The sequence below is a fragment of the Drosophila serrata genome, unplaced genomic scaffold, assembly GCF_035046125.1.
Source record: "Drosophila serrata isolate PLE 108 unplaced genomic scaffold, ASM3504612v1 contig_240, whole genome shotgun sequence".
NCBI classification, from domain to species: domain Eukaryota; kingdom Metazoa; phylum Arthropoda; class Insecta; order Diptera; family Drosophilidae; genus Drosophila; species Drosophila serrata.
The window spans coordinates 684349-699335 of record NW_028257138.1 but is presented as its reverse complement, the minus strand read 5'-3'; the positions used below and the strand labels follow the sequence as shown (position 1 = coordinate 699335).

The 14987-nt window shown below is 42.7% G+C and overlaps 2 protein-coding genes across 3 annotated transcripts; one reads left to right on the top strand and one right to left on the bottom strand.

Moving 5' to 3' along the window:
• Window positions 1–4162: 4162 nt before the first annotated feature.
• On the bottom strand, window positions 4163–6382 carry Sin1 (SAPK-interacting protein 1). The gene has a single exon (XM_020959164.2). It carries the CDS (start codon window positions 6198–6200, stop codon window positions 4437–4439), a length of 1764 nt encoding a protein of 587 aa, XP_020814823.2. The 5' UTR covers window positions 6201–6382; the 3' UTR covers window positions 4163–4436.
• A 279-nt stretch (window positions 6383–6661) lies between these two features.
• LOC110189196 (uncharacterized) lies at window positions 6662–8201 on the top strand. Of its 2 annotated transcripts, none has more exons than XM_020959166.2 (4): window positions 6662–6828; window positions 6894–6986; window positions 7047–7606; window positions 7748–8201. In XM_020959166.2, exons 2-4 carry the CDS (start codon window positions 6918–6920, stop codon window positions 7953–7955), a joined length of 837 nt encoding a protein of 278 aa, XP_020814825.1. In that variant the 5' UTR covers window positions 6662–6828; window positions 6894–6917; the 3' UTR covers window positions 7956–8201. The 2 variants fall into 2 exon arrangements, with proteins under 2 accessions (XP_020814825.1, XP_020814826.1); XM_020959167.2 differs by having other exon boundaries at window positions 6876–6986.
• The last annotated feature ends 6786 nt before the right edge of the window (window positions 8202–14987 follow it).

Below are 14987 nucleotides of genomic sequence, written 5' to 3'. Positions count from 1 at the left end.
TGCATATGCCTCCTTTCTCGAGCGACAGAATTGGGTTACAAATGTCTTGCGAACCGGAGAACAAGCACGTGCACTTGAAGAAAATAAATACATTTTAAAAAATTTAAATTTAAAAAAGTACTTTTTATTAAATTTTAATGTTTTATTTCATTTTAAATAAGACTCCAATCATTCTTTGAAACCATTATCTTGATGCGGCGATCTGCAAGGCAAATGTTGCTGGGAACATGTTGAGCAACATCCATCAGGGGCCTACAACATATAGATATTGCACGGATAAAGCCTGTAACTCTGGTTCGAAATCACAAAAAGATATGGCTAAATCGTCGTCTCTAATGATTTTACAAACGAAAGAAGAATACAGTCGTATTTTACGACTATGTAAGTATAATCCGGATCTTGGTTTATTATTCAATTGATATTATTAAATTGCCATTTTAAAAGCTTAAACTGGTCAACAAATTGTAGGTGACACACTATTATTATTATTATTATTTTTTTTTTTTCTGTGTGGTGGGGCTGGGCCTCGCACTTTTCGCATAAAAAAAAATCCTCAATCCACAATCCGCCCGAATTGTGCAACTAAAATCGCTAGCGTTTTGCGAACTGTGGGTCTCTGGTTTTATTTTGTAAACCTTTTGTTTGACTTTATACCCTGCAGAGTAATTTAATTTTAGTAAGAAGTTTGCAACGCAGTGATGCAGCCATTTCCGACTATATAAAGAATATATATTCTTGATCAGCATCAGCAGACGTCCGTTTCTGCGAAAACTAGACTCAGTCTTAAAGCTATCTAAGCCAAACGTTGCAGTAAGCCATCTTTGGCTCTCTTTTACTCTCTGTCTCTCTTTCCCTTTCTCTATTTTTCGGTATGTACATCTCTCTTTGGGTATCTCTAGAGAAACCTCTGCTGTCGCTACGAATCGCTCTTTCTCTCTCGCTCTCACTTTCTCTGTTCTCTTTGGTCGAGGACTATAAATAGAGGCGCTGCCGGCTCGCTGCCATCATTCTGTCCGAGGTGAGGCTGTTGTTAACATCGTCGTGATAAGTGATAGTGGTAGTGATAGTGATTACCAGACTAATGCAATACATCTGGATAACCAGGAAGAAGCTCACCTCGATGAGTCATCAAGAGCGTAACTCTACGCTGGAAGAATTAAAGGAATGATGAATAAGGTAAGCCGTGTCCCTCTAATGCGGTAAGTCTTAACCATGAAAATAATATAATTTTTATAGATGCTAGGCCTAGCTCTAGGAATCAGTATTGGGGCAACGCCTGTCTCCGTGCGGGTTCCCGGAGTTGGAGTTTTATGACTTGATGTGCAGAATTACAGAATCTATCTAGAATATTCAATACTCATGAGTATTTTAAACAATTAAAATCTTCAACCATGTGAAACCAGTATATTGATTAATTTACCATATAGATAACAATAACTATTAAAATGTCATTAATGATTGATATACATATATAATATTTAATATATTTCATTTCATAATTTTAGCTTCCGCTTTCAGGCTTTCTCTGAATCAAAGAATTAGTTGTATTTCATCACCCACAACATGAGGTTTATTTTCATATCTGTTCTTCTTGGAGGTTTTATTATACATTTTAATGTAAGTAAAATAAAAACAGATTTCCAAAACCAATTTCAAAATCAATTCTAGGACGCTGTCGTTTTTAAATTAACAAACCTAGTCTGTGCGAGCTATAACAAGTCCTGGGTAATATTTAATACCTGTAGGCTAAAGGCCGTAAGCCGGGACAGGGTGACAATGAATGTGAACGGAACATTTTTACAAAAAGTCAAGAATTTTGAACTCCATTATGAGATATTTAAAAAGGCAAATGGATTTAAGCCTTGGGTCATAAAAGGCGAACTTGATGTATGCCGCTTCTTGCGAAAGAACTATAACCCAGTTGCGAAATTGGTCTTCGGTCTTTTTAAGGAATTTACAAATTTTAGCAGCACATGTCCTCTGTCGGTAAGCCTTCATAGTGATATATAAAAATATAAAATATCGCTTCAATTGTCTTCCAGGGCCCGCAAATTATAAAAGGACAATCAGCTTTCCAATTTGAAATTAATGCATCTTTGACGTATGATCGATTTCACATTCGAACCTAAGGGTATACACACTTCGCCTCGCAAAGTTAACTTCCTTTCTAGTTTTTTATTTTTATATTTTTTTTCTTGTGCGTGCAACGCATTGGGGCAACGCCTGTCTCCGTGTGGGTTGGTCTCCGGGTCCCCGGTTTTTGGGTCTTTGGTATGTGCAAAATGTAATGGCCATAATAATGAAAAGACCGACATAACGTTTATGGCCTGCAAGTTTGTTTCCAGCCAATTGAGTTGAAGAAAAATAACATAAACTTTAATCCGAAAGGGAGCTGAGATCGTAGAATTATTCTAGCAATTTGCAGCATGCAAGTTACCGTTGTGGAATATGCCATAAATTTCCAACAACAGCTCAATTAATTGTCCGGGGAGCCATTTAAATTCCCACAGCAAAAACGGAAGTGTATTTACCTGAAAGTGTTGGCTAAAAATCAATCGATCGTTGATAACTTAATGCTGGTTATGAACTGCTCATAAGTACGAATAATTGGGAGTTTAGCAGCCATATCTTTCGGCTATCATAAACTGCGAATCGAGTTCGCACTCCGGTTGCGTGACTCAGACAGAAAATGCAATTTCCAGCGATCAATCTGCATGCTCAGGCATAGAATACAAATGAAAAGATATAGTATATATGAGTATGAGTACGAGTATGAGTATGAAGTATGTGTGACGGCCTTCAGAAAATGGCAAACAAACGCGACATTAAATTATGCGCCTAGGCCTATTATTTTATGCAATTGATAAATTGACAACGACCGAGGTCCGCTCACTTTTGTGTATGTTTTTTTATTTTTCCAGTGAAAATCCGCTCACATGCGTGCCGAGTTTCTTGCCCCGCCTACCAGGTGCCCAGATATCCATATACCACATATACCATATATATATATATATATGTATGGAAACCAAATAGCATATAGCATCGGCAACTTTCATATCGAGTTGAACTTTTGGTTGTTTGTCATTCATTTTCAATGTCAAGGTCGTGGCGATCGCTGAAATGCATTTATTGACTTTCAATTAGCTGCAGTCGCACGGCGCATCCTTGTCTAAATTAAGTTGCCTCTGCTGCATTCGCTTAGGCAAATTAGCTGATAATTATGTTGCTTTGTGTTGGCGGTGAAATTCAGCCACTCGGGATAGCTAGAAACGAAAAACACACACAATTTCGAAGGCAACGCACTTGTCGATCTATCTATAAATGCATATAGTATGTATATATCTTTGAATTTGACAAATTGCCTGCGATATTCAAATTTGTCTCTGCAAAGAATGGGATACAGAGTTTCTGCCAAGGCTGTGCCAGTTAGGCATAAATCATTTAACCCCAAGGCATGCTGGACATATTGAACATGTTAAAAGGCGTTTTCCTTTTATATATGTTATATATTTCGTTGTTATCGTCCATTTGAGATCGTGTTAGTCATATTACTGGGGCTAGAATCTAGGTCTTACCACTTCCTTGGGGAATTGCTGGAATCTCTCAAATGCTGAGAGTGATTCACTTGCCTTAGAACGTGTAAAGTTTGCCTCGATTTGGTCACGCCAACAGCATCATCATCATCATCATTATCATCGTCGTCGTCAGTCGAATGGCCTCAGATGTCGCAAGCTTTTTGGCGTGATTTCGAGTCGTCAACCTTGGCCTTAGAACAGGCGGCTACAATCGCTTGTTACAACCGCCTAATATATATATGTTTGTAGCTGCATGCGCATGCAACAATTGGCTAACGGCAGTTAAGCTATAGTCTCGACTCCACACAGCTGACATTGTGCGAGGCTAAAAATAAACCTATAGCTATGTATAATACAGCCACCGTTAGGCCCGTCCCCGTCTGGGGCGTCGGTTAGATTAATTGCACATTGATTAGAGGCACAACAATTGCAATGTCGAGAGCGAGCGGAAATAAACTCAATCCGAGAGATACGATGCGGTTGAAAACGCGTCCGAGTCGCGTGCAAATCGCATGCAAAACGCCTGAAAACTGCTCTCTTGCAGGCGGAAGCTTAAGCCGCAGATACATTTCATAGATACAAAGCGATTTTGGATTTTTACTTGTTTTACTTTTATTTTTTGAGGACCAGCTTTGTAGTTTTTTTTTTTTGTTTGAAGGGGAGGGGGGGGGAGTGAGTTCAATAAATACTTACGGGCTAGGCAAACATTTGTGTAACACAATCTTTAGTTAGCAACTAATACAACTTATCAAACAGGAGGCGGTGGCGGTGGCGGAGGCTTCGGTGTAGGCGGGGGCGTGGCAGTGGCAGTAGCCCGCCTGCTAGGCACACGAGCAGCAGCCGCCGCCATAGGAATAAATACTACAACTTTAGCTGTCGCTTCTCCAGCTTGCGCTCCCGCTGCAGCAGAAACTCGCGCCGCAGCTCGCTCGACCGCATCTCCAGGATGCAGTTAAGCTTGTTGTGAATCTGGTCCGCCGTGTGGGTGTCCGTGTCGAAGTCGTAGTGCTTAAAGCGAATATTGCTGCTCGAGAAGAAGCCGGACGTGTGGCCAAGACTGCTCGGCCATTGGGTGGTGCCGGCGCTGGAAGAGCCCATGTTTAGTGTGGTCACGCTGGCATTGATCGGCGCCGAAGTGCAGCCGGTGGTAAAGGATGGCGACGAGGAGTTGGACTTTAGCCAGATGCGTAATAAAGCCTTTAGTTGACGACGCTCCACGATCTCGCAGTGGGCCACCAGATCTATGGATGTGGAAACGGGCTTCTTTTGCGGCCAGAACTTGGCATTCTTATACTGATCGATCTCTATTCTTTCTCCGGAGATGCCCAGGACCACGTCGGATTTGAAGAAGCGCTTGTCGATGATGTTTAGCCGGAAAGTGCGATGCATTGGAGCCTCCAACATGTCGTTGTGGTTCAGCAAGCGTTTCTCGTACTCTTTCACATTGTCGTTCGGGCTGTCATCTCCTGATCCGGCTCCTGCTGTTGCTCCTCTTCCCTCTCCGGCTGCTCCTCCGCCTGCACCTCCCGGATCGGTTGTCCCGCCATTCAGGTTGATATTCTTAAGAGCCTTTACCGCCACCTCGGCCAACGCTGCTTTGTCCTCCTCGGAAGTCATGGATTTGGTGCCCAGCTGACCGTGGTAGTCCACTCTCGTCACCGGGGCCAGTGGACGACGTTCCGCCAGCGTGAGGTGAGAGAAACCGAACTTGGAGCAGGGCTCGCGATTGTCCAACGGAGGGAAGTCCTCCATGTCGTCGTTGTCCTCTGTCATATACAAGGCGTAGTGCTGCAGGGACTTTAAAGGAACATCCGGGTACTGGAGGGAGGTCTTGTAGCAGACGAAACCAATCACCTCCTGTATTTTGGCAGTGGCTAGGACGCAGATCTTTAGCGGATAGTTGCGATCTGGCTCGGGAAGCATGTTCAGAAACACGTTGATCCTCTTCGTTTGCATGCCAACCTGCGAGGTGCCGTCGAAGCGGGCGAAGTCGATGAAGCGGTTCTGCGTCTGCTTGGGACTCTTGGCCAGCTGCTCGGTGAGCTGGCTCTGGATGCCGCCGTCAAACAGCTCGTCACCATTGCTCCTGGCTGGCTTTTTAGCAGACTGTGTCTGTGGGGCCAATGGCACCTCCTTGCGCTTGAAGAAGTCGTCGTTTTCGGGCGGCTGCACCTGTTCCTGGTAGTTTATACTTTTGATCCGCGCCGCCTTGCGCTTGGCAATGTCCAGCTTCTCTAGCTTTTGGGCAGTGTTGGAGCGAAAGCGATGGGCGCCCACTTCGGGGTACATCTGGATGTCGAAGGAGTGCGTGGACTGGTCCTCCTCGTCGTCGCTGAGGTCCAGGCCCGGGTAGCATACAAAGTCCACGTCCTGGAACGGTGTGTCCGCCTGCCGGATATTTCGCTGTTCAAAAGTCGTTGTTGCGGGTTCGCCATCGCCGGGCGATGGCTTCTGTGGCCGCCTGTGGCCGTGATCCCCAGCTCCGGAATTCCCGTATTTGCGTAAAAAGTGCTTTGGCATGTCGTCGCTCAGCATCACAGTCTCGCACATGCCAGTGTCGTCCGTGGAGATGAACGAGTTCCGGATGTGGGAGAGCAGCCAGTGCTGGTTGGAGTAGGTGGCCATGGCGGTAAACAAACGAACTTTTCCGAAATTATTTCTATTTTATTTATTTTTATTGTTACTAGAAGGCGATACATCGATGTTTATTTAGATGAGCGGATTTAGCCTTCCTCGGCAGCTGGTCACACTTAAATCGATAACAAATCGAACATGAACTTAAAGTTGCCACACTGCAAAACGGGAATTCATGGTTTGCTTTTAGTCCAGCACATAAATCTTGGATAAAAAGACCTGGCCACAGATAATCTATGGAAGACTGCAAAACATCTATGTAAATCTCCCTACGCCCCGACATGTTTTCCAACACTTATTTCCAATTGGATTTGATTTTGAAAATATAAAATACATACAGGGAGTTTTCAATTTGAATAATGCAGATCCTATACTAGCATTTAACATAAAGCTCTTATTTCACTGAAGTTAAAAACAAAATCACAAGGAAGAATTTGTAGTTAATTTTGTATTAATCATTTACTTTTAAATCTGGTTCCCAACAGTCTTTATTTGTGTTATTTTCTTATTCTCTGGTATATTTGAGGTGTTTTCCCTCTTAGTGTCTGGGCACTCTAGGCCACCATATGACTTTTTCTAGACGCGAAAAATTACAGAATTACAGAATTAGTTAATCAAAGTGAGTTTTTGGTCTAGAAAAGCAATTGCCCAATGAACCCATTGTAGGGAATGAACCCATTGTAGGATCGCATCGATGTGGTAGCCAGCATGGCGGGCATGGAGGTAGAATTCGATGAGGCCGTGGCCAATCAGTTCAGCTGCAAGCGCTGCGACCGCGTAAGTCTGTGCCGACGGTCCACTTTGTGCCCCGATTAACTCGGTAATCCTACCTTGCAGACCTTCAAGAGTAAGCGGGACCAGACGCTGCATCGGCAGGAGGTGCACAACCACAACAAGACCACCTACGAGTGCAAGCTGTGTGCCAAGAGCTTCTGCAACTCGGGCAACCTCGATCGTCACATGAAGGTGCACAACGATGTCCGGCCTTTCGTGTGTAATATCTGTTCTAAGGCCTTTGCCCAGGCGGTGAACCTGCAGCGTCACTATGCCGTCCACAGTGGCGAGCGACCGTTCACCTGTAACTTCTGCAACAAGTCCTTCACGCAGCAGAGCAACATGAAGCGCCACAAGATGACACACACCGGCGAGAAGCCGTTCCGGTGCCAGCGCTGCGGCAGGTACTTCTCCCAGCTGGTCAACCTCAAGAAGCACAAGCTGGGCCACCTCAATGCCAAGCCCTACCAGTGCAATTACTGCGAAAAGGGCTTCACCCAGCTGTCCAACTTTAAGCGCCACCTGCAGTCGCACATCAAGGAGGGCGTCGATGTGGATGTGGCCGCCTCTATCCAAGCGGCGGCTGCCCTGGCCAGGGAGCGGCTTGAGGCGGAGCAAAAACCGTGAGTATTTGTTGCTGGTCCTTGACATTGGCAAAGATAAATCAGTTCCTCTTGGGAGACCTACCTCAAGCTGATAGTGTCCCTGCATAAACCAAAAACAAAGTTTAAATCCATTAAATAATCTAATTTTCTGCTTTACAGAAGCTTTTTCGAGTGTATGGTGTGTCGGGCCATCTTCGATACGTTCGCCGACTACGAGAAGCACGAGAGCAAGTGCCATGAGGACCACGAACGGGCCCAACTAGAGGTGAACCAGATGGCTCACATGCATCCCGACGACTATTTGCCCATGAAGTTTGCCGTGCCCGATCTGGACACGCACGAGATCATAATTGAGACTACACACTAGAGATCGCGATAATGCTTGGCACGAAACCAGCAACACATAAACACTTAAACCAACTCACACCTAAACATACAAATAGTGGCGACTGCGCCTGGAAGATAGATTGTGAAGAATATTGCATTGATTATACATATACTATACCGTATGCAGGCCAACTTAGTTCTCCATTGAAATACAACAATAAATGCAAGAAATATACAGAATATAAACGAGTGAATCGCTCGATAAGCTCGACCAGTCGCTAATCAACCAGATCTCTGTTTACATTCACAATTTTGCGTTTGAGTCGTAAAAATAAGGCTAACTCGGTGATTTTACGTGCCCCGAAGACACTTTAACTGCTGTGAACCCTTTATGTGCGATTTAATGGTTATATGTCTGATTTCTGGTGTATGCGTAGTCCCTGTCAGTTATAGCTTGTGTGCGTATGCCGCAAGAACCTGTCGGTGCGTAAATTGTCACTTTAATGGCACATTCGTCGAAGCAGCAGGAGTAGCCGTAAAAATAACCTTTCCGGCTTGTCTGGCATACATTCTTGCGTCATTAATGGACCAAATATGTTTGTTAAGCTGTCAGAGGAGTGACTCTTGCTCGCTCAAAGGTCAAGGTATGTATGAAGGAGTTCCGTTTCCCGAACAGTGGCGTAATTTATACATGTGTCCAACTGATTTATCCTGTGTGTGACTCCGGTATGGCGGTCTCTCAGCATTATTTGATTGAAACTAATTAATGGCACGTTCCCTGGCTTGTTTACATGCCAGCAGCCGTCATGGAGAAATAATTGATCGGTGGAGCCCTTGTTATCGGGATGTGTCCTTGCGGTTTTGCCTCCAGTCGTTGGTTTTTGCTGCTGCTGCAGCGGCACTAAATCAAACTATTTATACATCTTCCCATTACGGACTTCCCGTTCCGCTCTCTCGAGGAAATAATGATTCATGCTCATGCCCGTCGTCGTCCTGCCACATCCTTTTGCCCTTTTACTCGTATGCTTGTGTGTACGTTCAATTGGCATTCAGTTGCTTAAATGGTCAGTGCCTGTGGCCTAGCCTCGGACTAATAGGTCCCCATTAATTTGGCTGCCCAGTGTCATTTGTTATAAATTTATTGTGGTAACTGCCCTGGCCTTGATCTCAGCTCATAAGTTTGCACGGAAAATAAATATTAAAGGGAATTGCATTATCTGAACAAATCTTTCCTAAATTTAAGGAAAACTAAACGTTTTGATTAATAAAATTATTGAGAATTTAAATTTACGATGAAAAGGAAAGAAGCAATATTTTAAAGATGTTATTATAATCCATTGTATTTTACTTGCAGCGATTTATATTGTTTTAAATGATAGCTCTATATGGCCTAAACTCCTCGTAACATATCGATATACCTTACCTTATAGCTTTATGAGACTTCCTATACTTACTATACTACTATTTTTTGTAAGTAAAACTATAAATCACATCAATATTCAAGATACCAAACTCAATGAATTAAAATCCGCTTACGCTGCAAAAATTCCCCTGTGTAAAAGTTATTGAATGTTATAGTGACTGTATCAATGTTTCTGTTCCATTGCTTAAAAGCCAGCTGCAGATTTTCTGTGTGTTTTTAAATGAAATCAATAAATGGGGCTTGGATACCATCCCACTTGCCCCACCTTTGCCAAAAAATTGTATGTACTTTTCGTTTGTGTTTGTCGAAGTGCGATTTTTTATACAGACCAAATATTTGCACACCGAGATTGTGTGGCAATAACGGTTCGTTTCCCCTTTTCCGTCTTCATTGGCCATTGTTTGCTCAGCGTAGTGCACAGCATGCAAATAATAACACTGCCCGCCCGAATGCACAAACATTTAGAGGGGCCTGCCCTGATTGTGTTCGAGGCTGGGGTAATGAGTTTCCCTTTTATTTAGCCAAACAACAGTGGAGTTGACAAAGGCAAACCAATCCAAACAAAACGGCAGCATCATCGGTTTTGCACAGGCAGAGTTGAGTCATTAAGCCAAGCGCCTGGGGTTAGGCAACGTCTTTTTTCCGGTGAATCCCTATCCCTATGTATATGTCGTTGAAAAATTGGAAACTGAAAACTGTTGCCGCCACTTTAAGAGCCAATTTCCATTTGTGATATTTCTGCAAGGCTAAGACCTCCCGCATGTCCTAAATTGATTTGGCAAATGTTCCAGAGCCAGAGCCGGGGCAGGCGTCATCATCATTATCATTATCAGCTCTGGGTTTTTGGCTGCTTGTCGTTTCTGGCTTACAAGTACAAGCCGCAGAATGTTAGCCAAGTCAACGCCAGTAGCTGGTAAAAGCCACAGAGAAAGATGGCGAACAAGGCAGCACCATTGCTTTTCATGTTGCTCCTGTGCTTCTGCTGCTGCTGCTGATGATGCTTCTGCGGTGCGTCGCTGCTACTAGTCCTAGTGCCTACACAGAAGCAAAATAATGAAAATTTCAAATGAAAATTGAATTGTCTCCTTGTATACCCTTGCAGTGAAGGAGTCATTTCCGACCCTATAAACCATATATATTCTTGATCAGCATCGACAGCCGAATCGTTCTGACTTGCTAGCTTAAAAACAAAATTGGTAGTTAATTTTTTAAAAATTTTATAAGGTTAAAATTGTCAAAAAATTCTACAAAATCTAAAAATTTTTAAATTTAAATTTGAATGTGCGGATTTGTTAACCAAGTAAAAACTAACACAGAACTACGTTCCAAATCGAAATTGATGCATTTTTGGTTTAGTTGTGATCGATTGGAATTCGTCTCCCGATGCAATTGTAAACTGCAAGGGTATATAATGGTCGGCTTCCCTATGTTGTCTTCCGTATTTGATATTTTTACATTTTAGTTACATTTTTCATGAGACAAATGGTTGTTTAATAGTAACTGACATCATTTTTACTATGAGGTGCTGACTTTTGACTCTTCTGTTGTGGTTTGTAAAGCCAAACGTTCCTGAGAGATATCTTAAGCAGTTGCTCTTGTGGGTTGTCAGATATTTTATGTATAATTTTTAATTTATACCATATATCTTATACACATCCCCATCCATTAATACCCCTTTTAACAACTCTTTAAGTCTGTGTTTCTGCCAGTGCAGTGTTGGTCGTGTTCCTGGCTTCGCTGGCCGCACATTATGGCCACCAAGTGGCTGGCTGACGGGAATGTCAGCGGCAGGAGCCGGAGAATCGCATACGTGTTGCTGGCGGAAAGGCAACTGCAGCCGCGTAATTGAGTTTTACATGTTCAGCGAGGCTGCCAATTGGGTTTACACCCGCTTTCTCTGGTTGCACTTGGGTTACTTTGGTTACGGGTTACGGCTTTACGGGTTACTGGTTACGGGTTACTGGTTACGGGTTACTGGTTATTGGTCACTGTTTTCTGGTTACTGTTTACTGGTCCCCATTGAATGTGCCATAATTAGACATATGGCTGGCGGGGCAATTGAATTTTATAGCTGCGAAAACAGAACCGACGGTCTCCGTTTGATTGTTTGGTGCAGAAATAAACGGATTTCAATGGCCTGAAATCTATCCAAATGAAGTCATTGACCATGTATTTATACTATATATTTATGTGTTTTCTGGTTTTCATTTTGTTTTGTTTTGTTTTTGCCCCTCGTATTTTGAGTATGCCACTCACAGCGGATGTTTTTGGCTGGCGAAACGTGACACCGTCTGCGTGTGGCTCACGCCCACATAGATAGGCAATAGAAATGGTTAGCACACACACACACACACATATGTACGGCGGTTGTCAAACACGCAAGCCGCTTAAACTAACGCCTCTCGTTTGGGTATATGTGCGTGTCGCCTGCTTTTCGGCCAGGTTAATTTGGTAAATGTGCAAGGCACCCGACGGCTGATGGTGATAGGTGTGCAGGTATTCAGGGGCTACACTAAGGGAAAACCACTTGAAAATTGTATTCCCCATAATGGAGTATTGTTGCATAAAACAGAAATTATTGATTATATATAGTATAATAGGGATAATTATATAACTCTGTTGCTCACACTAATTCAAGACAAAAGCATGTCGAAGAGCTTATCATGCATGGTAAAAAGGATTGGTTTATGGCCTACATATCCTTTAATAAGGATTCTGGAGTTTCAATAAATATTCTAATAACAGAAATATTGTTTCAAAGTAAAAACATAAACACATTCAAGAAACAGTGGGCGGTTCGTTTAAATTCTATTTATAGAAACGGTAAACAAAACACACATTAGAAAGTTTTGCATATGGAAAGAGCACACATAACTTTCCGACAAAGTTTATGTCAATTTGCTTACCTGTCCCACCTGGACTTAAAGCATAAATCATGAATAGTTGTTGACTTGTTTAAATTTCCTCTTCGCTTTTATTAAACTTTTGTTAAGCAGATGAGTCCACATGTTGTATGCGTGATGTTAACTTTTAGTTACAAGGCAGGATATGGGAATGCACCTATAAAATAAAAAGAGTTTGTTCGTTTTTAATTAAAATATATTATGAGAATGAATATAAAAAACTGAATATTTCCTTATTTTTATAACATTTTGCTCATTATAGTCTCTCTCTGTGTGGCATAATTTTCGGTTTGGATCCCCCAACTAGCTTAACTTGGCTCCGCCACTCTGGGGCATTATAATTGCCATGAGTTAGCATTTTGGGAGTCGTCGCAGCCGTTGGGAATTGGAATTGGAATTGGCCATGACTTCGTTTGGCCAACGACTGCCGGGCTGTCTGTTTAAACAATCGGCAGATGGCGTGAAATAAATTTTGCTTGTGTTGACACTGATGCAATATGACTACTTCTGGAAATGATTGCTCATCACAGGCGTTGGGTTTCCGCCGGCTCTTAACAATGTTAACCATTTTATTGTCATGCCCATTTTGGCCGAAGACAAAAAGAGAAAAGTGGAAAGTGGAAATGCTGTACGTGCTCAAACAATGACCACAATTCACGCCTGGATAATGGAAATTTATGTGCGTTTAAACAGGCGTATCCTGGCTTCCTCACACCCCTAGGATAACCAGATAAGCGGAGTTGGAGTTTCTAGAGTGTCCTGTGTCCCTATTGAGTGCAAATTGAAGCGAAGCGTGAACTGTGCCCCCCAGCAAGCATCCCGGGTTTGGGGTCAAATGCAAATGCAAATGACCAGTGGGCGGTCCATTGGTTGGGACTGCATAAATTAGGTCAACAGCAGTTATTAAATGCATTTTATTCATAAGCTTTAAGACCCGAACACGCGTTTGCCGTCGGTGGCAACAGACAAATTAAATTCCCGCCTGTCGAGGATGTCCCTCGACCGGCTGGGTGCCTTTGCATATCAAAGCAATGCCGGAGCAGTCGGACATCGGACTGCTCTCTGGCCATAAATATTTGATGAGCTACTGCATTCCTTTCTGCTGCTCTGTGTCCTGGCCATTCCAAGGATAAAATACCTGCGACAGTCGGAGTTTAAGAGCAGGGATAAGTCTGCAATTGTGTAATAGATTAGCATGCAGGCACTTTACCATGTCGCAGCTTGGCTGCTGGGTTTATTTATAGTCACTTCAGGGGAGACCCAGGGTGGCTCAAAAGACTAGAGTTTTTCTGGCTTAAATGGCTGGTTATGATGTGCATTTGTGTTATTCGGAAAGTGAGACTGTAATAAAAGTTTAATGGTATCAATTGGGAGTGAAAAGGTATCCTTATTCGAGATATATATTAGTCATTTGTGCTCTTATTGATTCTTCTAAATATATTTTATTTAATCCTGAAACGTTAGTTACATTACGCTTAAAACCGTTTTGTTACAATTATTTTATAAGTGTTGGAGTATCCTCTTTTAAGTAAATGACTGAAAGCCAAATGTGGTCCACTCTATTAGTCACAGCTAATTGCCTGTCAAAACCAGTAGCCGGATCTTACACTTTCACCAGCTATAAGTTTTGCATGCAATTTATTTTGATTGCAACAGCAATTAACTTGACTTGTTGTGTCACATCCTTTCTGCGAGTACTTTTATGGGTGTGTATCTTTTCCGCTGATAATTTCTGTTGGCATGGATTATAAAGTTGCCACCCATTATCCGCTTTGTTCATCGGATGCACAAGCTGTTTGCCGTTTTGATTGGAAGTTGTTGCATGTTGTGGCCGCAAGACTTTATTACGTATACGCCACATGGGCGCAGCTGTGCAAAGAGAACGAGAGGAGTAAACATTAAACTTAAAACTATTTATGATGCATAGTAACCAGTTGGGTAGTTGCATTCCATTTCTATTAAGCTCCTGCCAATAATTCACTGCAGCTATTGCTCTGAAAATATTGATTAGCTGCGAGGCTGGTTCTCATTGAACAGATTTTTCCATTGATTTGAATTTAAAATGAAGGCCACATCAAAATTTAATATAAATTCAAATATGAGCAGCAGCCTGAAGTGGAGCAGCAGCAGCAGCAGTCAACTGCCAGTCAGAGCCATCCACATCCTCCACCCTCGTGAATCTGCCCTTATTTCGATGTAAATAAAATACAGAGCCGAAAAACCGAAATTACACTTACAAACACTCGACCAGTGTCGACTCTAATTAGAAACGAGTTTACGGCGTATTAATGTCTCATTAAATATTTCATTTGATTTGCCTTTGCTAGCGCGCTGTTATTAAAATTCAATTTCGAGTGTTTACATTCTATTTCTGTTTTTGTCAGAGTTTGCATAAATTTCCCGTTTGCCCCGAGGCTTTCCCAATGACAAAGAGCAGACTTTGTTCGGGGATAATTTTAAATAAATAAATTTGTTTTCGGCCATTAAGGGTAAGGAGTCCGTCCGTCCCGGCGCACATGAGTCCGTGAGCTCCGGCTCAAGCTTAGGCCAAGATTTATGGCCTAAGCCGATGACGCAGCATGTGGATGTGGATGTGGATCTCTAGAAGATGCTCTAGGTAAGCCCACGAATATTTCAATTTCGCTGCCGCGTTTTTAATATCCAAGCGGAAATTGCAGACACTTTGTGCTCAATCCCTCATGTAACCCAAAAAAGTGTAACTCCATGGTGATTTCAGTGATTGCCG

Coding starts and splice junctions, on each gene's coding strand:
- Sin1 (XM_020959164.2), bottom strand. CDS start 6,200: ATGGCCACCTACTCCAACCAGCACTGGCTGCTCTCCCACATCCGGAAC.
- LOC110189196 (XM_020959166.2), top strand. CDS start 6,918: ATGGCGGGCATGGAGGTAGAATTCGATGAGGCCGTGGCCAATCAGTTC. Junction 6,987..7,046: donor GCTGCAAGCGCTGCGACCGC/GTAAGTCTGTGC, acceptor CCTACCTTGCAG/ACCTTCAAGAGTAAGCGGGA. Junction 7,607..7,747: donor CTTGAGGCGGAGCAAAAACC/GTGAGTATTTGT, acceptor TCTGCTTTACAG/AAGCTTTTTCGAGTGTATGG.